The sequence below is a fragment of the Falco cherrug genome, chromosome 7, assembly GCF_023634085.1.
Source record: "Falco cherrug isolate bFalChe1 chromosome 7, bFalChe1.pri, whole genome shotgun sequence".
Lineage (NCBI taxonomy): Eukaryota > Metazoa > Chordata > Aves > Falconiformes > Falconidae > Falco > Falco cherrug.
Window position 1 is genome coordinate 18,129,341 of NC_073703.1, and position 24,587 is coordinate 18,153,927.

General features: G+C 37.6%; 1 protein-coding gene across 3 annotated transcripts in view; it reads right to left on the minus strand.

Moving 5' to 3' along the window:
- Positions 1–2,399: 2,399 nt before the first annotated feature.
- Positions 2,400–24,587, minus strand: part of NEDD4 (NEDD4 E3 ubiquitin protein ligase) — a 60,570-nt gene continuing 38,382 nt past the window's right edge. For 2 of the 3 annotated variants that reach the window (XM_055716107.1, XM_027800114.2), the window contains 22 exons: positions 23,255–23,357; positions 22,218–22,387; positions 21,518–21,635; positions 21,214–21,381; positions 19,354–19,419; positions 18,557–18,676; positions 17,914–18,120; positions 16,848–16,925; positions 16,544–16,598; positions 16,395–16,453; positions 15,362–15,427; positions 12,883–13,112; positions 12,155–12,276; positions 11,985–12,055; positions 10,321–10,416; positions 9,221–9,294; positions 9,005–9,065; positions 8,372–8,431; positions 8,160–8,267; positions 7,467–7,563; positions 4,295–4,367; positions 2,400–4,216 (listed from right to left, as the gene is read on the minus strand). In XM_055716107.1, coding sequence (XP_055572082.1) covers positions 4,114–4,216; positions 4,295–4,367; positions 7,467–7,563; positions 8,160–8,267; positions 8,372–8,431; positions 9,005–9,065; positions 9,221–9,294; positions 10,321–10,416; positions 11,985–12,055; positions 12,155–12,276; positions 12,883–13,112; positions 15,362–15,427; positions 16,395–16,453; positions 16,544–16,598; positions 16,848–16,925; positions 17,914–18,120; positions 18,557–18,676; positions 19,354–19,419; positions 21,214–21,381; positions 21,518–21,635; positions 22,218–22,387; positions 23,255–23,357 — 2,305 coding nt within the window. In that variant the 3' untranslated portion in view covers positions 2,400–4,113. Of the gene's footprint in view, positions 4,217–4,294; positions 4,368–5,761; positions 5,842–7,466; positions 7,564–8,159; positions 8,268–8,371; positions 8,432–9,004; positions 9,066–9,220; positions 9,295–10,320; positions 10,417–11,984; positions 12,056–12,154; positions 12,277–12,882; positions 13,113–15,361; positions 15,428–16,394; positions 16,454–16,543; positions 16,599–16,847; positions 16,926–17,913; positions 18,121–18,556; positions 18,677–19,353; positions 19,420–21,213; positions 21,382–21,517; positions 21,636–22,217; positions 22,388–23,254; positions 23,358–24,587 lie in introns of all 3 variants that reach the window. The other variant, XR_003558563.2, reaches the window with a different exon arrangement.

Below are 24,587 nucleotides of genomic sequence, written 5' to 3' on the forward strand. Positions count from 1 at the left end.
GACCTTCTTGTTTATTCCTTTATAAAGCCATTATTATCAAAGTTCTGTGGCTGAAAATTCAAAATTTTCAAATGTTAATGTCAAAAGACCTTGATTTCTGACTGCAGCCTCCTGCGGGAAGGGAAAGGCGCCACGCGGGGCAGATTCTCCAGTGTACTTTTCTAGAAAAGCCGGGTTGCACCGGCATCGACCTGCAGAAGCCACAACCGATGGCTGGACACTGCTCTGCTTACAGCTCTCAGGCTTGCAGCAGCCCACAAAGCTCCTGCCAAAACACCCCTCAGAATTTTCAGTGCAGTGTTCTGAAAGCTGGGAGAAGTGGAACTGCTCCTGGTGCAGCTTCTCCCTCGCGTTTCAGGCCAGTCCCTGCCCAGAATCAGCATCTTGCTCAAGTCTCTCCCCTTAACAGACTGTTTCTTCGCAGATACATCCTTTTAACTAGACCCGCACAAAATCCATTCCCAAATGCCAACCCTGGCTACCCTTCCTTTCAGCAGGCTGGTACGTTTAGCTCTTACCTGCCTGGAAGATTTTTCAGTCTTATCCCTCACCTGGCACTGCTGGGTGGTGAGAGCAATGAAATTCCAGTGTAAACCAGATGGTCATTAATACACAAGGAAGCAGCTGTCAAACTCATCTGTAATGCCAGGGGAAGTGGCCTGCAGCTGGCACACACAGCCACATTAGGGACGGTGTTCTGGCAAAAAAAATAGGGAAGTGTTCACAGTAGCATCTTTGGAGTCATCCTGTCCCGTCCCCAGTGTACGTTTCATGGAATACGGAGATGCAATGTGCAGAAAATAAAAGTACAGAGGGGCGCACAGGAGATCCAGGAGAACATCTCCCCAGCCGGCCAGCCCAGCACCCTTGTTTAGCTGTCCATGACCCCCTCCTGAAGCCTCCCAGATTGTCCCCTTGTACTGCCCTTCCTACAGACATCAGAGAGTTTAGCCTCCTCTAAGACCCAGGGTTTGCCATTTTGGAATTCCTTGAGATGCTTCCAAGACCACTGCCCACTTCCTGACAACAAACCAGTGGCCTAGGTGTTTCCTGTACTGGTGTCTCCTCTGACCCAGACTCAGAGCTCTGCACCAGCCTGTCACCCCCTCCCTCCACAGGTCTCCCCCCATCCAAGTGGCTCCAGCCACATGAGCTGTGTCTCTTGTTCCTCCTGGTCCTTCCCTGGCTGCCTGTGAGCGTGTTCAGGCACAGGAGCTGGGCTCCCTTCAGCCTGTGGCACCCTCCAGAAGGGCTGCCTCACTCCCACTGCCCTGCCCCGGTACTTCGCACCGGCACCAATGGCCTCTCTTCTCTTATTTAACCACAAGCTGTTATCACCATTCCTCCACAAACCGAGTTTAAAGCCCACAGAAGGGACTCTGTATCACCCACCGCTTCTCGGTGTGAAAACTCTGAGTTCAGGCGCATCCGGCTCCAAACCACTCCCTTCACGCAACTTGTTCCTTTCCTCATCTGCAGCACCGCAGCAATTCTGTAAATTCATACCCAGAGGTGAAGAAGCCTTTCTTCTGATGCCAGAAGTCACAAGCTTCCAGCTTCACCCACCTTGGGTATATGCATCCACCACCTGCCCAAGCAGGGCTTCCAGCTCCTCTCCTCACTCCCACTGTGTGGTTTGCTCTTTGGCTCAAGGTCCCTGTGAAGACCCTTAGGACCTCTCAGCTGTTTATCCTCCCCAAAGCTACGTGTCTACTCAGTCCTCCTGCAGCTCTTCCTTGCAGCAACTTGGTGCCTTGCCCACAGCAGAGCTTCTGCAGGCAGGCCAGCCCTGTCCTGTGGCGAGGCACCAGGATACTCCCTGCAGCCCAAGACCCGGCAGCCGCATCCTTTCTCCAGGAGCTTTCACCCACACACCGGGGCTGCTTCCCACAGCTCGCACGGGGGACCGAGCCCTGTGGCACATCTCCATCGCCACTGGGCAGCCTGTGCTGCCTGGAGCAGAGCTTCAGGGCCCCCTCTGCACCCCTGCCGCACTCACCGCCGCGGTCTGTGGGCTGCATGCCAGCCGGCCAGCTGAGAAGGGTGCTCCTACAGCAGCAGAGAGGAGCCTGACCCTCCCGCAGCAGCGGTCAGCTGGCATTTCTGGGGGGCCACCACCTCCGCCTGTCTGCCGTGCAGCATTTCTAGGCTGGCCGTACGTACAATGAAGGCTCACAGCGACCTAGAGCTTTTATGAAAACAGTGTATTAATTTTTCGAAGACTACATGCCTTGGGAGCAGAACAGTAGGAAACAGCGCTGCTGTACCTCAACACCTATACAAAGGTAGCAACGTATTGTGGTGGAACTGCTGCCCCAGTCTAACTAGGAGTACTAAAGTTACTGAATTCTTGCTATTTCAAGACTGCCGATTTGCACTTCAAAGAACTGAGCCACAAATTATTAGAATAAACTTTTATTTACTGCTCTCAGGATCCTTATTTTATACTTTAAAGTATGCAACAAAACCTGCTACATTCAAATCTATACAGATTTACTGATATATCATTCATGTTTTACAAAACTGCATATAGATTTCCAAAATTTGTATAAGTTACCTTTATTTACATGTAATATTCTCAGCCCCAACGACCTAGTCAAAGAATAAAACAAAGTGGGATTTTAAATATCCCTTAAGACCCATTAAATTTGTTACATAATTTACATACCTTTATAGAGAGATGTGCTACACTTCCTTCTTGCATATTTATAAAGACTGTGACTAAACAGAAATTTGCTGGCCAAAGCTAGGTACTGTTATTTCCTCAGATCATATTGGTAATAAAATGTTAAAATTAGAGCAAGCCTGGTATAAAAACCAATTTTTCCTTTTAGAACCAACTTTGTTAATCATTTTAACCAGCACTTGCTCAAAAAAAGTGTTAACATTAATACAAAAGATATCCACATTTACAAAAGAAATCAAACTAGTATTTATATGACAAGTTGATCTACAATAAATTGCACATTGTTGGTTATGACTTTGGTTATACTGTATTAACAAATTTGGTTTATAGACTAACAGTGGAGAAAAAAAAATATAAAAATGCAGCTATAGAAACTAGCATAACCTGTAAACATATTACAGAACCAAATTCGGCACCTGGTTATATGTGCATAACCTCCAGGCGGCACGGAGAAGTTTGCACATATCAGAGTGCTGAATTTGGCCCAGAAAACCCTGTAAACATGTTCTTTATTGTTATGTAGTGCAATACTGCAAGAATGGATAATAAAGGCCTCTAACTACCAAGAACTAATACTGAGTGATATCCATACAAATTTCATTTCAAGATTAATTTGTTGCAAAAGGTTGAATTGAAAATATTATCCATTGCTGAACTAGAAATTTATCAAAAACAGTGATGAACACTCAATAAACTGACAGTATACAAATTCAGACAAAAATGGATATAATTTCTCATTACAATTCAGAATTATGCTGCTTGTCCGTTTTATATAAAATCCTGGTTTTGTTACACTTTTTCAACAAAAGCAAGTTAGAAACAGAAATCTAACAAAATGAAGTGTGTCAGCAAGTCAATTTTCTGCAAACTGATGGCTGATAATGCAAACAAATGCTTTCCAATCTTTTACCTAATATGCTGAATTATAAGGTGCTTTGGGCAGATCTGTAGCAAACAGCCTGAAGCAGCACACATTATGATATTGCATTACATGAAACTTGGTGGTTTTGTTTCTGTTTTTCTTTTAAAGAACATCTAACAATTTCAGTTGTTCCTCTTAAAAGCAGCAATTCAAATTTATACCCTCTGCAAAGATTTCTTCACAGTTTTACTTCAGTAGTTTACTGTAGGACAGTCTGTCAAATACTGTAGAAGAGGCAACTGCTTAAAAATGTTTTTGATTTACTTGGCACTGGCCCATTCAATGTGTATACTGTAGTTACTAGCAAAGTACACAGACCATGGAAATGGCAAAATATATTTTCAAAAGTTAGTGAATTTTTAATACTTACTTATTTTACAAGAGATACTGTGAAGATTCAATAGCCATGCAAATAAACACAATGGTAGTCCCTGGAAAATTCAGATTTTTGTAAACCCTTAACATGAAAATGCAGCACTGGACTGACATAATTTATGTCTGTGTCTTAATCAACCCCATCAAAACCCTGAGTATTTTCAATCGCTAGAAGAAGTTTATCCCATAAATCTTCAAATGAGTCATATGGAGGCAAATCCAAGCGATTAAAGCTGAAAAACAGATAAAAACTCTTAAATATTTTTATCATTCTCAATAAATGTCATCATCTACCTAAATTAAATACTCACCAGGTATGAGCTCTTGGCAGTTTTTCAGGGGTACCCCACTGTTCAACTGTAAACAGCTGCGGTCCATTTGAACCTGCAGAAAAATACACATCAATTTACATTCCAATATGAGATTCCTTTATAATCAGAAATTCAGATTGTGAAATATCTTGGGGTTTTGTAATCTAATTCTGACATTAGTTGGACCTATCTATATGAATCAAATATAGTCTGTACTCAGTAATGGTCACTGATCCCAATTCTCTTTTATTTTAAATTATTTCTTGCCACATCTTAATTTCACACCTTAAACTCAGAGTCTAAGACCTAAATGCATACGCATAATAGTTGGCATTGAGAATTTTATGCGGAAGATAGTTTTATCCTGTGTAAATTTTGCATGTAAAAATTTAGACATGTTTATCACAACGTGCCAAGTTATATAACCTGTCAGCAAGTATTCAGTGTCCACCATCACCAACACAACAGAGCAGAGTAACTAATATCTTTTTGAAACACAGAGACCGTATGTGTACTCCAGGGATGTACGTGTGCACCCGAGAGAATACTTCTGGCTCACAAGTGCAGCTCCACCTATGCCTGTGTCTTCAGCAACTGACTTACAGCATGTTGTATCTGAAAGTTCCTCGGACCTCTCAACTCTTGCCAAGTAAACACAAAGGGCACTTTGTAACCATTTCCTTAAGCTGTTGAAAGCGCTTGCATATGTCTGGAGAAGACTATATAGTTTAAAAAAATAATAGTAACAAAAAGTTGCTATCTTGTCAGAGAACAAGAGATGATCTCTGATGGTGGGTGTCTGCTGACTACTCTATGAGGAGACCATCAATACAGTTACAGAATGGTATTCCAAGGCAGGTGGCTACCCAAGTATGAGCAGCCTTCTGAAACAGAAAATGTGAAACATGTTTCAGATTAAAGATGAGCAGCAGTAATATGAACAGGTCGATCAGTGAATCCAGCTGAGGTATAAGTGCTGTGTTGAGTACCTTTAGACCTATGAAATCAAGTTGGTTTTATTATGCAGAGAGACACCTCCCCTTTTTTTCATGACTCCTCCAAAATGTTTGGGTTTTTTTGATGACACAAGTTATAACTGTCAATTCAAAAATATTTAATTTGTGGTTTTATGGTGAAAAAAGAAATCATATGTATTACTAATAAAAATATTTGTATTACGATCACATGTAATAATGCACATTGTGGAGGTGGATTTGAAGATGTTAGCCAACTTACACACACAAAAAACCCCCACAAAACCACCAACAGAAAAATCCAAGACAATTAGTCCTAACCATGAAAATAAGAGGAGGAGAAAACACTTTCACAGCTACGAACATACAGAAAAAGGTAGGAAATCCCAATCAATGCACAGAAACTACACTTCAAACGAGCCTAGTGAGTGAACTGGACAGGCGAGAGCAAACACTGTGCACTTTATCCTAAAATACTGTCAGTGAGACAAACATGTCAGGAGTTGAGGGAACACTTCCAGCTCTTCATCTTTACTTTCTCCTTTGGCTTATGTGTTTCTTCAGCACACAAGGCTGGTTAGAAAAAGTAACTAGTAAGAATGCCTTGAATACGGATGAAGCAGAGAAGCAGCTCTACGACCAACGGTGCATTCTACCACACGACAAGAAGTTCTCAGACTGGGTGTCTGGGAGCAAACCCTCCCAAGCAGTCCCTTTTCATGAGCAGAACAGCCTCTCCGGGCCACAAGAGGGAGATGTCCCGCTAGGAAGCCAGCTCTAGGGCTGTGCCCGAAGGTGGCAAGGCAACCACCGGAGGGTCAGCCCGGCAGCAGCAAGAAGCCTTGTGCCAACATGAAACACTGAAGAACCGTCTACGCTTCTTCAAGCAGGTTACTGTTAATGCCACTGTGATCATTACTGGGGTTTGGGGAGATTGGCATGTTGGCTACAGTAAAGCAGAAATAAAAAGCTAAAACAGCAATGTCAAAGCACTGTGCAAGGCAATCACTAATTGAATTTTTCATTGAGTAAACAGAGCTACGGGAACTGGGACTTGGCCAGAAGACTGCCCAAGGCCATCCTAATCCCTGAGCAGAAGGAAGCCAAGTTTCAACAGTTTCTTTCCCTATATTATTCCTTAGTTCTATCTCCGGCTAGTGTTTTTAGACAAATAAACAAAAATCCGAAGGCCACAAAATCCTGATGGGGTTTCCACTGCAACGCGCATGCACTGTAACTCCAACAGGGCGAAGGTACAGGTGCAACAGCAGACACGTGGCTCAAGTCTGCTGAGGGCACTGTCCTTTCCCTTGGAACTCACAACAAAGGAGTATTTACAAATGAAATGAAAATGAAGAGAGGGAGAAACGGGGATGCATGGGGGGTATTATTTGTTCACAGTTCTAGCGTTCTATAAACAACAGTAATTTGTTAATAGAAATGTTTATTCAAATACACGTTAGGCTATTCAGTCATTTGCATAGGATCTCAAACCCTTTTAAAGGCTTAATAGAGTAGTCTAGCAGAAGTAGTAATAGCTGATGGCAGCTGAAAATAGACTTCCCATAAGCCAAACACCCCCACCCTTTGTGGGCTGTTCTATCCGCTTGTCCATGGTCTTTTCACAGAGGGTTTTCTGGCTTCGGTATTGACGTCTGCTCCCTGCTGCCATCTGCTTGTTTCAGTCTCTGCACTGTAGGTTCACTATGTTTCTTTTGGCATTACGTTTAAACTCGTGTCATTTCAGTGGTCCTCTTCAGAATATATCCTTACAATTCCAGTTGTATCTGAAGTGTGGCTTGCAAAAGCAGTTGGGGAACTTGGGAAAAACTGAAGTTAACTGCTGATGCCAGCATGTCTTTGTAATCAGATCTTAGATAACTGAGAGCCTTCTTCAAGCTCAATCACGTGTTAAACAGGGATTTTTGCAGCTCTTTAAGAGCTTTAAAAAACCACATTCATTTGAGAACTCCTACACATTTAAAAACTTCCAAAACCAGAATTAAAATGACATATTTATAGAACACGGGAAACGTGATCTAGAGTGACTCTAGCTTCACTTCTTATAAAGCCAGTATACACTCATTTTTACAGCAAAATTTGAAAAACAGTGTGTCTACGTTTGAAATCAAATATCATGACAATGTCGGTATCACGTTCCCTGCTACTTAATTGCAAACATAATCATAAGTACTCACCATACAGCTCAGCAAACCCATTCATAGGTACACGTGATGTGCCAGTAACAAACTGAAGCAATCTTATTCTCTTTTCAGAGTCCATCATTAAGACTGCCTGTGTATGATAATGATTACAATTAAACATTTATTTTTAAATTAATGTATTAAGCTAGCAGATTTACGCAAGTTTCTATTTCTAAATCATTATCCTTTATATATATACATGTGGGTTTTTTTGTAGTGACACACAGTTCTCTGGCTATTGCTAAAAGACATTAAGTCAACAATTTTTTAATGACACTGTAACAGGAGTACGGTTACTGGCTAAGCAGGCTGTTGAAATACTTCCCTGAAAGATTTGGCCCCTACTTTCTTTGAAGTTTCCTGATGTTATGAACTAGCAGCCAAACTCCTGTAATTTATTAAACAGAAGAGTTTAACACCTCTTTAGTGTAACCATGCCAGAAAAACCTACACAGAAATATTTTTAACCCCAGTCAGACATGGATTTTTTGGAAAAAGCAAGTATCAGTAGTGTATTTACATTCTTACCATGCATCTCATCTATAGTTTTCTTACTTTCTCAGGAGTCTTAATGGTCAAATATTTACCTACCTATTAATGAATTGCATTATAAACTAGCATAGCTGAAATGCTACAGCTTTTGAGTAGGTTCTAAGTTAAAAAAAAATAATCAGAATTTCATAATACCTTCCAGAACCACTGTATTACTTGATGGTTTATGTTGTAGCCATTTTTGTATTTTGTATGTAGTTTCCAATCAGCCACATCCACATCTCCGAGTCCACACATTAATAACTACACAGATAAAAAAAAAAACACCAAAACAAACACCACCAAAAGTTTAAGTCAGTAACATTAAATTTCAACATAATTTGTTTCCTTTTCCATGAAACACTTACCTCTAGCTCATTTTCATCAAATATTTTAATCAGATCCTGTGGTATTAGTTCAAAAAAGCCCTAAAAAGATGAGGGATGTTTTTTTTTAAAAAAAAATCAAGTCAACATTATTTTAGCGTTTTTGTTCACTAAGAACAATATTTAGATGCTTTAATAAACAGAGCCAAAGCAATACATCAAATACAGATTTTTGAACACCAGCAGCCCCCAGTTCAGTTACAGTACTTTAATTCTGACTTATCTTTATTGTGCAACACTGAATGGTGAATATGCAAGTCTGAATATCATACTTGTGTAAATTATATTGCATGTAAGGATAAACCAGCTAGTTTAAATCAAACTAATAGAATTAATTTTCATTTCTGCAGAATTCATTAAACTGATTGCACTACAGCCAAAGCTGTCAGCCAGGATTGAGAAATAAACAGATTTCTCAGTGTGAATTAAACACCTCAGTAAAAATATATCAAAAAGATTTTAAAGGCTGAAATAATTCAAAGTGGACAAACAGTATCACCACCTTTTTTATACTTGTAGCAATATTATCTGTGGGTCTTCAGGATGTCCAAATAAGCTTGTCTTAAGATTAGATAGTACAAATTCTTAGAATTTCTGTAGTAATTAAAGCTATACCTCTTTAAAGGCTGCCATTTGTTTCTGTACTCTGCTCACAAATCTCCACTGGATTACAAGACTGTAAAAAAAAAAAAACAAAACCAAAAACATTTAAAATAAAAGCAATTTATACACAAAGCAACAGCTTCCTCTTGTTAATACAACTAACACACAGCCCCTATTACTAGAGGGGCAATCCGGTAAGACACGTCACACACAGTGACCACTACTTACTGAATGTAGTCTCTCTTGTTCTTGTTGGTGACAACTATTTCTGATCCACCACTTTTCAGTTCATGTTGATGGGTCTAAAATGTGATACATAGAATAGGTCTTAAATAAGTATGTGACAGAATTCATACATCAGTATTGTGTAATTTAGTTCACTCTTGAAGAGTGCAGGATTTGAAAACTATAAGAGTCAGAATTGGTGTCACAGTTCACCTGAATAAACAGAATTTGGTTGATTTTATTTATATATTTTTTTAAAACAAGTGTTATTCAGGGCTGCCAGATTTGCACACGAGTTTTCAGTGATGTGGACTTCACCAAGTGCATATTCAGTGACCCAGCCATTTTTCCAAATCTCAAGGAAACACACAGAACAATTTCAGCAATGGTTCCGTTAAATAAGTGAATCAATATGCATAACAACGTTATGCATATATGCAATATAGAACCTCAGTAGACAAATATCTGATTTCTACTTTATTATGGATGTACATTTTCACGCTTCTACTTAAGGTCAATTTAGTTACACAAGACCACAAAGGCTACTGTCCTACTTGGATCTAGCTGACACCCATAATTTGCAATTTTTATTCAATACCTGTGGTATTTCTACACGACTTATCTTGGATAGCTCTCCACACAACAAACTTGTTTACTCCATAGTTTTCTAGTACATCTTAGAAAAAAACCCTATTATTATCTCCCAGTGAAATTTATGATTCCAATCATTTCCAAAAGAGCTTATCTATTCCAGCCAATCACAGAAAACCAGTCTCTACTCCAGATTACTAATGGGACTATGGATATCTTAGTCTCAGTTGCATTCACAGCAACAGCTACATTTCAATACAAGTATTACTTAAGAAAAAAGCACGAGTCATTTTTTAAAGCTCTGCTTATTTCCAAATCCTTTATCACATCACAGCCAGGCTAAGAGCACTGCCTGAGCATGTGCCAGCTAAACACAGCAGCTGAGTGAACAAACCAACATGACTGTGAATGAAGGGTTTTTCTTAGTACCATACAGATAAAATCAGCTAATTTCACAGGTCAAATATTTTCTTTCGTGTTTTGTCTATTCTACTTTACATAAACATACTAACCTGACCAAAAAGTTCTTCATCAACGATAAATCTAAGGTCCAGTTCCGCTGGATCATTTTCAAGAATCCATCTCAGAGAATTGTAATATTCACTATCCTAAGAGAGAGAATTACAAAACAGTAAATACAAAATAGAGTAGCCGCTTTTTAAGCTACAAGAGGCCCTGTTACTGCCCAGTAAATGCTGCTACCTAGGATAATCCTGTATTGGATACAAAGACACTGCAACTGTACAAAGCTACAAAGACATCTGAAACCTGAAGACTCAGCAATCTCAAGTCCAAAAAACTCTCACGTAGCAAAATGGTGATGTAAAAGCATTATTGGAAGTAACGTATTGTGGACTCTTCTCTGTCTCTCATCCTGTATTTAACTTCCCTTTATTGTCAGACGTTACTACAAAGAGCCTTAGGGAATGAAAATTAAGATAAAGCAAAATCACATCCTGGGCTGCATCAAAAGAAGCATGACCAGCATGTCAAGGGAGGCGATTCTTCTTCCCTACTCTGCTCTTGTAAGACCCCACCTGGGGTACTGCGTTCAGCTCTAGGGTCCCAGCACAAGACAGACATGGACCGGCTCAAGCAGATCCAAAGGAAGCCACAAAGATGATCAGGGGCTGAAGCACCTCTCCTATGAAGACAGGTTGAGAGAGTTGGGGCTGTTCAGCCTGGAGAAGAGGAGGCTCTAGGGGGAACTTGGAGCAGCCTGCCAGCACCTACAGGGGCCGACAGGAAAGCTGGAGAGGAACTTTTTACAAAGGCATAAAGTGACAGAACAAGGGGGAATGGCAAGGTTTCGGTTAGGTATTAGGAGGAACTTCTCCACTGTGAGGGTGGTGAGACACAGGAACAGGTTGCCCAGAGCAGCTGTGGATGCCCCATCCCTGGCAGTGCCCAAGGCCAGGTGGGATGTAGCTTTGAGCAACCTGGTCTGCTGGAAGGTGTCCCTGCCCATGGCGGGGGGACTGGAACTAGGTGATCTTTAAGGTTCCTTCCAACCCAAACCATCCCATAATTTTATAGTACAAGAAAAAAAGAAAAGGAAAAAATAACCAGGACACATTACAAAGCTATTACTCAGAAACAGATAGGAACTATATTCTGTATTCTTAAAGGACAGAAAAATCAGTTATAGATTAAAGAGACTGAATAAAAATCACTCTGTCCATAACTATTCTAGATAAGAACCATCATACCATTACCAGGGAAACAAAAAAAAGAAGAAAATTGTAAGGGCCATGTTCCCCTCTAAAAGGTTTACACTGTACTCACTTGTTAATATTTTCAGTCTCTGAACATATAAGAATACATTTCTTTTTAGTTATCAAAACCCACAAACCTAATTTAACAAACTCGTTGAGACAGGGGTCCCGAAGATGTTTATTATTCAATATTAGGAACCTTAGTGTCTAAAAATATTTCAAGAGTACATCATAGAAAGTTTAGAGACAAGTTTTCAATACAGCTTAACTTAAACCATAGTTCAGGTCTCTGATTTTCCTTGGAAGTTTTAAATCCTATATAACTTACAGACTTACAAAAGATGCAGCCTAAAATTTCTTTGAATCATGCACTTTCAACCTTCACTATTTCATTAAAGATGTATTAAAAAAATTAATACGGACATGAAAGCCTAACGTAGATGATAAAGCAAATTACATACCACAGACTCCATATCATGAAGCGTTATTGGTTTTTGAAGCATCATCTTGTAAAAAGGACGAATAAAAAAGGCTTTAAAGAAGAACAAATAAGTTGAACAGTATGTAACTTAAAATTCAAAATAGGTACAATAATAATAATTTAAATATATTACATACAATAAATACTAACCATCCAAAAGTTTGCCATGGTAAACAGCCATTCCAGCTACACGACCTATAAACTTGAAATAAGAGAGATGATCTTCATTGCAAAGTCCAGAGTTTGGATTGATCTGGAGAGTATAGTTATCTCTGAAGTTGAGGGATGGAGTAGGGAAGAAAAAAGAAAAACAAGATGTTGTACTATTGGAACAGTCCCATATTTGAAGGTCCAAAAGACACTGCTGGTTAAATCAGGTGTTACTTTTCATGAAGTTGAAAAAAATAATCAATTTGGATTAGTGAATCACTAATCTAATATTAAACAATACTCAGTAGGTGATTCTATTAGCATAACAGAAATAACAGTTTTGAAACACCATGAATTATCTTTCTAAGTTAGAGATATACCAAAAAGAAAGGATTAACTCATTGATTTTAAAGTAATCAGAATAACATTCCCTGTGTTATTTGTTAAATACTGCCTCTTCTTTAAATAGTACAAGCATATACTTGTCTATGCAAAGATGACATGGCTTAGGTTAGACTGCTGGAAAAAAACAAACACAGGTACTGTTTCCACATTATTCTCCTGTCAAACAAAGAACTAGGTGCAAAACATCGCAGGCATTTACAGCTAAACGCCCCTATACAGTTTGGGGTGGGGGAAGCAATTCCATTCTGAAGGTAGGCATGAGAAATACAATTGATCTCCTTTCCCTAAATAGTCTTCACGTCTTCCAAACCTGTATTACTTACGTAGCTGAATATTCAAACAATCCATAATAAGGATTAAACATTTCTTTAGAGAGAAGGAAGAACCATTCCCTGGCCACTCCTCCATAGTCTAAACCTTTTTCACCATCAAATTCAATCCAAAGTCTTGCTTTAAGGAAATCTGCTCTCTTTACAGCTATAATTCTTCTGTAAGAATCTTCGAGGATTGTTGTGCGATGAATTTTCATTTCAAATCGATTCGGAATATCACTCTAGAAATAAAAATATATTAAAAAATGAAGACATAGAATAACAGAAGAAAACCCAGCATCTTTCAGTCTTGCAGAGTATGCAAATTCTGTAAACAAAGAATGGCATGCAAATCCTGTTCTTAAAAATTTGCAAACATAACATGATATGATTGACAAGAGCCTCTAATTACATGAGATTCAACTCACATGGAAAGTTTTGGGTACTAAGTTCTATTTCACATGAAGAAGATAGGGTTAAAGTATGTTCTTAGGGGTAACAGTATATACTCAGTTGTTCTATATGCAGCAAGGCATGGAATCCTTTTTAACACTGAAAATTCGCCATATTATAAGCTTGATTAAAAAAGCATCTCAGTTTATAAATAAAATTATTTTTGGAACAATTTTACCTGACATGTTCTAGTTCAATATTCTAACTATTAGGCTAGGTGTCTCATTCTCCTAAGACATATAATGACACACAAGTATTCCTACAGTATTAAAATAAAAATCAGTGCCCTTCAAATATGAAGTAACAGCAACAAATCACAATCTATCATACCAGGAAGATATTTAAATATAAATATCCAAGCTCATATTTGCTGCTGAGCTTTCAGAGTAAGCCCGTAATAAACGAGGACTAAACTTTGCTGAATCATTAAATCATATGAGAACAAAGTATTTTCTTGATTTCACTTGTTTTCAGCATTTACTTCAGGCAAAACTGAGAAATTCAGTGAAAGTGGGAACAGGAAATTTCAGCGCATGCTGCTCTATGCCTAGATTAGGATCATGCAATGAAACTCAATGTATTTCAGATTTCAAAGAGCTAGTCACACTCAGTAGAAATAACAAATTTTTGAATACAGAAATATTTAATAAATAACTCTGAAGTGCACGTGTTCAGATATGCTTCTTTATTTTCTTACACTCCTAAAATAATATAACCTGTTCCCCCCCTGCCAATAAAATAGAATGCTGCATTTAAATGTAATGCCTATTTGTATCCAACAACAGCTTGATCCAAACTACAAACAAAAAAATAATTACTTTGAGTAGAGGAACATATTATTTGTCATTCTCCAAGCTGCAGAATTCTGTGCCATGTTTTATCGCTAGTTTACATGGTGACTATGAGATATGGGTCTTTTTCATCCTTTCAGAAAATAGCAAAATATCCCCAAATTAAAAAAAAAAAAAAATATTTTCCTGGTTTTAGTTGCAAATCAACTTCTCAGAAAAAAGTTGAAGCAATAATAAAATCAATTACTAAAACCAAACTTAGCTGATTAAAATGAGTATTCAGTAATTAAATCTCAGTATAAATCAATCTGTCACTAACTGTCATTGAGGTATTTGTGAATGTTTAAAAGGCAGCAGTAATACAAGCTTTAAATACACATTTAACTCTTACATTACTCAGAATATATTGTGTAGCTGAGTTGTCTATCACTTTTCAGCTCACGATAATGACATTTCAATGAATGCCAAGCTTGTTTGACTAGGAACACAAAAAGTAGATGCATATATAATCGTGTGCAATTTATGTGTCCATTCAAAAGATACAGGTTTCAGAAAGGCTAAAGGTAGCCCTATTTACTTGGTAGGTAAAAGGCAAAGTATGGGTCTAAGCTCAAAGGCTATTTTTTTTTATATATATATATAAAATATCTTCCAAGGCTACCCAATTTGATTGCAGTTGTGCAGAGACTCATTGTTATCTGGATATGCAGATGCTATTTACAGTCTTTTATGCTATGTGTTATAAATACATCTGGCACTGCCACTTCAAGCTAGAACTTGCAAATGACATTCATAAACTTCAGATATTAAGGCTATAACAATTTATTACAGTTATCTAGCCTGATCAAGATGACAGTACAGCTTTCTATCTGGACAGTCTAAAATCTATTCTGAGAACTTCTATTTCCATATTCAGAGTTCCAAAAACTAGTATTTGCTAGGTCAGTGATTTCCAAACTTTTCTGTTGCCACCCTACTTCCAGGTTTACAACGTTTCTTAACCTTTTAGAATTTCTACTTTTTCAATTAGATTGCTTGCAGTCTCATCACTGCGTAAAGTCACAAAACCTACTGTTAGATTAAATGCTAATTGTCACCAAGTTGCTGTTTCACAAATGTATTCTTGATCAGACTGTAAATCTATCTTCCATAAGCAGGTTACAAAGTTCCAATTTCTTTTCACTGTAACCTAAGCTTCCCTTTGTTTAGGGACATAAATTTCTGCTGGATTCCTACAGATTACTAACCTGTTTCTTCAATTTCTTTCTGAAGAACTCGTACTTCCGCTTATAGTCCCTGGAGTAAGGCACAGCCTTGGGAAAATAATAATAATAAAAAAATAAAAACCAAAAGAAAAAGCACTTGACATACTCAAACAATTAATGTAATATAAACTAGTCTACATTTATGAAGCATAGACATACACTGAAGTTCTGAGAAAACAGGAATATGTGTTTTACTAACTATCAGAAGACTTTCAGTTTATGAATATATGGTCAGTTCAAAACATCTAGAATGAAAAGTACTCCTTCGTTCAGATCATTTGTTCTGATCCGTTCCATAGAATTTATCCTATACTTTACTGTTAGCTGATGTGACTGGCCCAGATCGAAGTGACCAAAATGCCTCTGGTGACTTACATAACACGAAGTCTCTCCTTGCTGTATCATGAGAGACCTGGCTACAAACACCCCTATTTTCCATGGACAGAGAAGGTTGTTTACATATGTGGGCTATTAATAAACACAGATATCAGTTGAACACTAAAACCCATCTATAATTATAATGTGTACCATCTTTGCAATTAGTCCTGGTAATTTTGCACTTCAGATTAAGTATCAAGGGTAGATAATTATTTTTCAGTTGGAAATTAATTTCATTCCTTTTAAAGCCATTTCACTGCCTTTTTTTCTTTCTTTCTTTCTTTTTGTCTTTCCTTGTTTTCTCCTTGTTTTCAAGTTTACTTCATGGATTGAGCTAGTTTTATATTGAACACTGTGGATAAAAAAAAAAAATAAAGTTTCTACCCCACTTCAAACCCCCCCTCCAGTCTATAAGGAAACTTCCTTACTGCTATGGGAACTGATCTTTTCCTGGCATTTAAAGACCATTTCCACAGAAAGCTTTCTAAACAGTCTTTAGAAAGAAATAAAAATGCCTTGTTCAAGCACCCTGGAAGTTTCATCTTCTAGAACAACTCACTAGTAAATGACAATAGTTTGTTTGGATTCCATTAACAATATTTTGAAAAATATGTAAGGCTACATAAGGAAAGCTTACTGGTCCAGTTATTGCCACATTCTGCAGTCGAGGATCCTCCCATTGTGTTCTCTTTGTATCTGCAAGAGATTTTGTGATTAGTTTCATTAATTTAGATAATGTTCAGAAATAAAATTATGAGTGCGGGGAGAATACTACATTGTACATACTGTGATTTATGAAGAATATTCTTCCATCTGTGTGAGTTCTCTCTTCCCACCCTGGCTGTAAGACGACGACACTTTTATTATAAATTTCTGACCATATAGTTTGCATACAACTCAACAACATCTGCAGCTGGGGGCATTCACCCCCTCCATCTACTCTCAGCATTGGAATTCAAAATATTTTCAAATATTCAAAATTTGCATGAAAAAAAGCAGGCTGCATTTTCTCATGTGCAAGTTTCAATGGTGCTAGTTTAAGTATTTAAATTGTTGTATTTGCAAAACAAGTATAAAACAGTTTACTTACTGGTAATGGACCCAGGTCTACTGGATCTAGGGACGCCTTTCTCCTTGGATGAGCAGCAATTTTCAGTCTTGGATCTTCCTTTGAAAACAAAACAAACAGCATGTTAAAATCTTTTTTTTATTATTTTTTCCTGTTTGTTAATGATTGCATAAAGAATATGCCTAGTACCAACTAGATAATTGTTGCGTATTCTGCAGCCAAGTAGTTCCTTGGGGATTCTCATTCCTCCAGCGTGCACAATCGTCTTCTAATGACCTCTCACTTTTTTATATGTAAATTTATTTTAAAATCCTTCATTCAACTCAATTTTAGTGTAATTGAGTCAAATTAATCTTTTTGCATTGTTCCTGGCACACCTTGTGCTTTTGGGGTTTGGTGGTTGGGATTTTTCATTGTTTGGTTTGGTTTTTTTAGGGGGGTAGGGGGAAGGTGTTTGTGTTAAATGAGGTCTTTCTGTAATCCTGAAGAAATTAATATTAATTTTGAATCAATTTAATGCATTCCTGTATCTCTTTCACAGTAACAGTGACCTACTCTAAATACTTAAGTCGATCTATCAGCACTGCTTAGTGGCGTGCAGTGCCACTCTGTGGAACTGTAGCTGTACAACCCCGCATCCATCTTGTAGCTACGCCTGGCCTGCTTCCTCAAGAAATTTGTATTGGGCACTGTACCATGTCGTAAATTTGAAGTAACATTTCCTGTTGCAGGAACACTTACAAAACTGATTTCTGTTAACAGCACATATAAGCTATCACAGTTCTACAGTTACAACAGAGGTGTCATCTAGGAGATGCTTTGTATCTGTGAAATGGATTCCTATACACATCAGTGTTTTCCTCCTTCTGAGCTAAATTTTCAAGTACCAATACAGTTCGTAAAATTCACCCTGTTCTACCCACGATAGGTATTTTAAATGAGTTCACATTTTTATTACATATGTTCCTTAACAGACACGACACAGTTATCTTGGCAGTAAAGAAACCTACAGAAGCTTGCTGAAAGCAGCAAAGCTTTGACTTGTGAGAAACTAAAATTTCAGTTCATGACAGCAGTTTCCCATTACCCATGTTGTCGTTTTGGTATTGTGGTCAATAAAGAATGGTCTCCCATTGGGTGCATGTCGGACTTCCCAGCCTTTAGGGAGAAATCCTTGCTCCGTTTCAGGCTGCTGCTGAGAAGACTGTTGTGATGAATCACTTGATGTTGCTTGTGGTTGTCTTCCTACAGGAATACTTTGCACAGCTGACAACTGACCTGTTTCCACAGCAGTCTAAGGTAAATGGGGAAAAAAAAAAAATCAAATCAAAGCCCTGTAGAGCAATATTTTTTTCTATTTATCTGTATTTTTGACTCACGAACGCAGTTTCATAAAGCAAGTGCCAGACATAGATTTGTTTAGTCTAATATCAATAACATTGACTAACAATCACTGATTATGCTACCAAGGTTGAAAGAAGTCTTTCAGGCTTCTCAATCAGCTATAACTCTCCAGAAGGCTTTCTTGGTAATAGTATTAATAATTAGTAGTAAAATAATGCTGTTCCTATCTCTTGTTGCATTCTCTCAGATACTTTATGTAGTGCTTTACCATTTATGCCTTTCACATATTCTATTTCAAAGAGTTCTCTAAACTTTACTGCTATTATGTGAGATGTTTAAAAGGTTAAATTAATAAATAGATCAGTAAATTAGAAGACAGACAGTACCTGTACAACTGGCTTAATCCAGGTAGTGGTTCTAGAATTGTGATCTATATAGTAAGACCTCCCTTTTTCATCTTGTCGCTCTTCCCAGCCTGGGGGTAATCCGGATGAAGTAGGTAGTAACTAAATATTAGTGATAACGGAAGAAAAACAGTTAAGAAAATTATGAAACTGTGAAAAGGCTTTCCTCTGCCAAATTAAAACAACAAAACTATAATCCAGACGGTCATGATTTTTGCAGATTGGATAAAATAGAAAAGCAGAACTTAAGTCCTTACTGAACAGTATGAAGTAACAATTGGTTGGTTGTTTTGTTGGTTTTTTTTGTTTGTTTTTTGTTTTTTAATTCAAGCTCCTCATCTAAGAGGATTAATTTATAAACCTGGTTTAGGCATGGCTGATCCAGCCTAGTACTTCTGGCTATGAGCTCACAGTTTGCAGCGTCACCGTGAAAACATAAAAGCTGTACCACCATCCTACCTTAATTACAAAGCAAATGATTTGAAAAACAAAACTCATACTTTCATGGGAAGACTACTTCCTTCTACAGGCTCTATCCATGCATTAAGCTAATGTTAAACCAAAACCACAAAGTTGGAATATGAAAGCTTTATGACGGAACTCCAATCTTGCTAGACTTATAATTGCAATTTTGTCAGGACAGCTGCCAGAAGCAGAAGGCCAAATCTCATCTAAAATGTCAGCACGTAACACATAGTCTACAAAAATAAGTTTTACATGAAGAAAATCTTTCAGCTTCTTTGCAACACAAGCCTGTGGTTTTCTGGAGAGTGACGTACCACTGGATGTGCAGGCTGCTCTTCAGCTCTGTATGTTTGCAGACTGCCTCTTCTGCTGGAATGGTTCTGGAAGCAGTGAAGAGAAATGACGTATTAGCTATTACTGCAGCTTTACCAATGGCAGCAAACAGTCAACAATAGTTATCACACTTCATTACAGTTTTCATCTTGAACAAAGTGTCTTATTTGTTTTGAAACGTCAATTTGATATAATATTTTTGAAACTCCTGTTTTAACACTGCTAGAAACGTTAAGTTCACAGTGTGTATTGTAATCTTGAAACAGAATAATACAGAGGCTTGTGAAAGTTCTCAAAAACCCTAAAAACAGATGGTTTGGCACGTAAAACATTACAGTTAATTGAAACCAGTTACATTACAGCTGAATTTACAGTATAGAACTTACTGTGTTATCTTGTCAGTAGACTAAAGCCTGTGATATATCAGAGCTAACAACTTTTCTGAGAGTAGATTAAGTTAACAATGACAAGGTAAGAGAGTTTTAGACACCCAGTTTGAAAAGAGCAATTCAATTCCTGGGCTTTGCATAAGCATCCACCTTTCTGCCTAGAGCCAATTTAGATCTCACATGCTACAATTAAGCAACTGTATTTCATCTTGCTGCAGAATTTCCCCAGTTATTTGAAGGATTTTTTCCCTCTCTACGTACTCTTTCAGAATAATTCAAAGAAAAAGCAAGATTAAGTTCATAAGTTTATTTTTTGGGGGGTGACAGTGGTGAAGGGAGGCAAGACTGTCATTCTAGCTGGCTCTTGCAAATAATTTGAACATCTGCCTCCTTCTTATCTTAGGCCACCCAAGCAACTCAAAGATAACAGTTTTCTCTTTAGCCATAGTATTCCAAATAACAGAGATCAAGCAAAGCGAGAATAACAAACTCCCACTTTGGCGTTTCCAGCAACACTATTGATGCCTTTTTACTGACTCAGAAAAGCTGTCAATTCCAAATCTACATTTTACAGCATGAAAAAAGCTAATAATTTTATTTAAACACCTAAATCTTACAGACTAGATGGTCTGGGTCACCTCTACAGGCTTTCCTGAATGGACAGTGGATTTCTCAAGTCACAGATCAGGTTACAAGGCTGTTTGTGGAGCTCGGCTTTCACAAGACAGCTGAGCTTATTTAATTGCTCGCTACCACCAAAAAGACAATTCCTACTCCTGGCAACATACTCCTGCTGCTTCTCATTTGCCACCACAGTATTTGTCAGACAACCTAGCATATTGTTTCAACTTGCTAAAATAGCAAAAACAGAGTTGGGGGAAAAAAGAATAGTTTTCTTCCGGGTTAGCAAACTGAAAACACTCACTGAGAGGTCAGGCAAGTTTCATAACTGGTGCGGGGGCAGCGGAACTGTATGAGCAGGGTCCCTTTTTCACTGCTATGGAGTCACCAGGTTTACTCGGCTCCACCATAAAAATCTTATGCCAGTATTCACAATGAAAACTGGAATTATCTTAAAACTTGTCCTAGTGGTAGAAGTGACCGATATAGCACAACGCCCTTAGAAATAAGCTTTCAGGATACAGACACCTTCCTTCACCTGTAGTTTTCAATAGCATTCTGTATGACAGTATAAGACGACCAAAAAATACTTCACACAAGTATGTTTTAATCTCAGGCAAAAATTCATATAAGAAAAGTGTGGAAGAATAAAATGTTTGCTTAGATGGGCTTCCATAGTAAAAAGCTTATTCTTAAGTTCTCTGCCTTAGGGATGAAATTGAAAATGTAATTGTTAAATGAAGTATTTATGGATCTAATCCTATCAGTTATAACATTTTGTGCAAAACACAGATATTTCTGTATATTAGAATAATAAGAAAAATAATTTACAGTGTAGGCTGCTGACTGGCCAGTAGCTGAACTTCCAGAGGTAGTAAGTCTGGTATTCAATTCTTCTGCAAGATGAGACTGTATATCACAATTACTCTGTGAGAGAGGTATTTGAACATTCTGATTGCTATACATTGTTGCCTCATCTTCAGTTATAATTTCCCAGCTCTTTAAAAAGAAAATAAAGAAAAAGTATTTTTTAAAAGGAGTTTCAAGTTACAAATTTTAAATCTAGTCAGAAAGCTTGTATTACAAGTTACTTGCATTTCAGAAACATTTAGAGATGTTTGTTTGGTTTTTTTACCTCGGGGGAATCTCTGTTGTCTAGATTTTCCGTGTCCTCCGATATCTGTCGCCGGTGAGTGAACACATGCTGGGCCTCCAACTGCACGCTACCAATATCTGCAACAGCTACACTGTCCCTGTTTGGGGGGGGTGGGGGGGTGAGTGAGCATACAGTAGCCGTATTTTATCTTTCAACAGTAAGCTAGGCTAACAGCAAAAACATCTATTATGGTCACTTCGGCAGAAGATAAAGAAACAGTCATGAGCTACAATAATTGATGTAAACAGTTTAAAAAAAGAATAAGCAATCATGTCAATGTGAAGTGCAAGTTAAACCAAAGAACCAGACAGTACTCTCCAGGTATTATTTCTGTAATTCACATTCTAAGGAAAAGAAAAACAAACTAACCAACCCTGAAAAAACCTAAGGTAAATAATTTAATGCAGTCCCTGCTGGGAAGGAGGAGTCAGGCTTTGAGTGTGAAAATAATTTCCTTTCCATTACTGTAGTTATTATCTCTTACAATTGCAACCAGTTTCTATTTGAATGCATACTTCCAGAGAACAGGAAGAGTACTGTGCAGTTAAAATGACTACTCTCGCAGGTTAAATTATAGAAGGCTCTCAAGCTTTCTAGTTCTCCTTGCTTTCAATGTAACTAGAGTGCATGAGTTGCACTAGTTAATATAAGACTTGAATTTTTAGGCCAAAAGACATACTGGGCAGTTGGTCTTTTCCACTGTGTTCTTCTGAATTCATGATTGACATAGTAGGTCCTGCCAAGGATGTCTTGCCTTTCTTCCCAGCCTGAAGGCAGCGGAGGAGGTTCCTGCTGCTGCTGTTGTGGCTGGCTAGCAGCATCTGGTTGGTCCAATATAATCCACCCAGGCTAGAAGATATAATATTAACTGCCTTTAATACTACCAAAGTTGAAAAAGCATTTCCATTTATTAAACCATACTCCTTTTAAGGTGCAGTTCCACTACATCTTAAGCCAATAAGATTGGCTCTGGATTTTATTGTGTGTATTTTTCAAGAAATGATAGGACAAACCATGCATGCAGAAATCTTTTTTTTTAACTCAAGATCCTTAAACATTTTAGCACAGAAATTGTTTATCCAGGAAAATAAAGAGCATTCATAGAATACATCCAAAAAAGTAAAACAGATCTCATTTCATACACATGCTGCAAATGTACTAGTCAAATGAGCTGTAACATTAAATATTACAACATTTTGCAACAGAAAGTTTAATTACAGCAAAGGTGGCAATGCTGATTAGAGTTGTTTAAGTCTTGAAAAGAAATCCATTGATCTAAACTGGATATGCTTACAAAAGATTACAAATGTAAAGTAGTTAAGATCAAAATATCCCTATAAATTGGAGAGAGCTCAAACTAAAACCAGCAAGATGTCAGTGTCTGGCTGGCTGGGGTCAAACAACATTAAACAGCAGTAAAAATACTGGGCAATGATATTTCCATTAATTCTAAATCAAGACAAGTTACATAGACGTATGGCAAATTTTCTTTTTTTAGATATACTGAAAAACTCACTCCTTGAGTTAGAAAAACTGCTCCAGAATTTTTATACATTTACAACTTTTATGTATGATACAAGCAATCGTTCTTAACCAGTTTGTTTCTAAAACACTATTTGTAGCTTAGTGATTCTTAACATTCATTTTTACTGTAGCTACCCTTAAAAGCTAAAGATACTTGCTAGGGTTTTCAGCAATAAATACATCTTTTCCCACCTCTAAATCTTCAGCCTGTTCTGTGTTTTCTTCTTCAGACCCACTGCTTTTCGGTAAATAAGTCATTTTTAATCTAAGGTGGCCTTTAACTCTTGATTTATGGCTACAGAAGAGAAAATAAAATGTTCTTATTATGCACTTGTATAATTGTTAGCTGAAAATAAAACTGCTAAAAAGCACAGCTAGAGGATTATTCTTAGGTTTCTCAATACAAACTTGGCTTCTTATATTTTAAATTGAGTTCTGTAATAGTATCAAGTTTTTAGACTTCTGAATACACCTTGGTATTAGGTACCACAAAGGAAAACCTTTCTTTCCAAGTCACTCTTTTGAAAACTTCCCTAGTATACAATGCACAAAGAACAAGAAAATAAGAATGATGAGAATTTAATTCATATTATTATAATACACAGTCAAATTATTAAGTATTATTTCAACTTAAAGGACTGCTTTTCCTAAAACTAAGTTACAGCAAGCTCATACTTCAGCACCTGCCTCTGTATTTATCTTAATGCACTGTCACAAGTCTGAAAATAGGCTCTTCCCATATTGAATTTGTTCAGTATTTTCACTTGGTAATGAAATTTGCCACATTATCTCATCTGTTTGACTAGTGCATAAAAAACAAACCGATAGTCTTGAAAATACCACTGATAAGTCAACTTGGATACGTGCACATCATATTACTAAAGAAAAATCCCAAAACCCACTCCCATCATTAAGGTCTAATGCTTTGCCTCCCTCCCCCCAATACAGAAAGTGAATTACATTTCCTGATATTCAGAAAGAGCATTTCATGTTGGATTGTAAACATGTTCACAGAGACGGCATTTTGGTTTCAGAAATGCCTACATCCCTTTGAAAGAGGAAGTAACCATTGTACTGGAAAGTAAGATAGCAGGTTAAAGTAATTCATTTCAGAGTATTAATGTATTAGTAATTCTTCGTCAGCTTGAGGTTTTGGGAAGGTAGTAACCTTATTATTAATATCCCTGTCTAAATAAATGCAAACATGCACAAAATTGAAGAACATGCATTAACAATACTGAAGCATCTAAAAGTTACAGTAAGACTTCAAGGCAGAGAAGTGCATGAACCTATGGCAGCATCTCTTACTACAAAGCGTTGCCAAATTCACATGGCAGCCACTACAAGGAGAGGTCAGATGCTTGACTAACAGACAAAAATTTAATTTATGCGGAGGCAATAAATATTATTCTTCATTCATTTACAGGACAAGAAATGTTAAATTCAGAAAAATAGGAGATCAAAATGAAACAGTCACTACCTGTTAAAACCCACTGATGTGCTAAAAATGAGTCAGTATAATAAC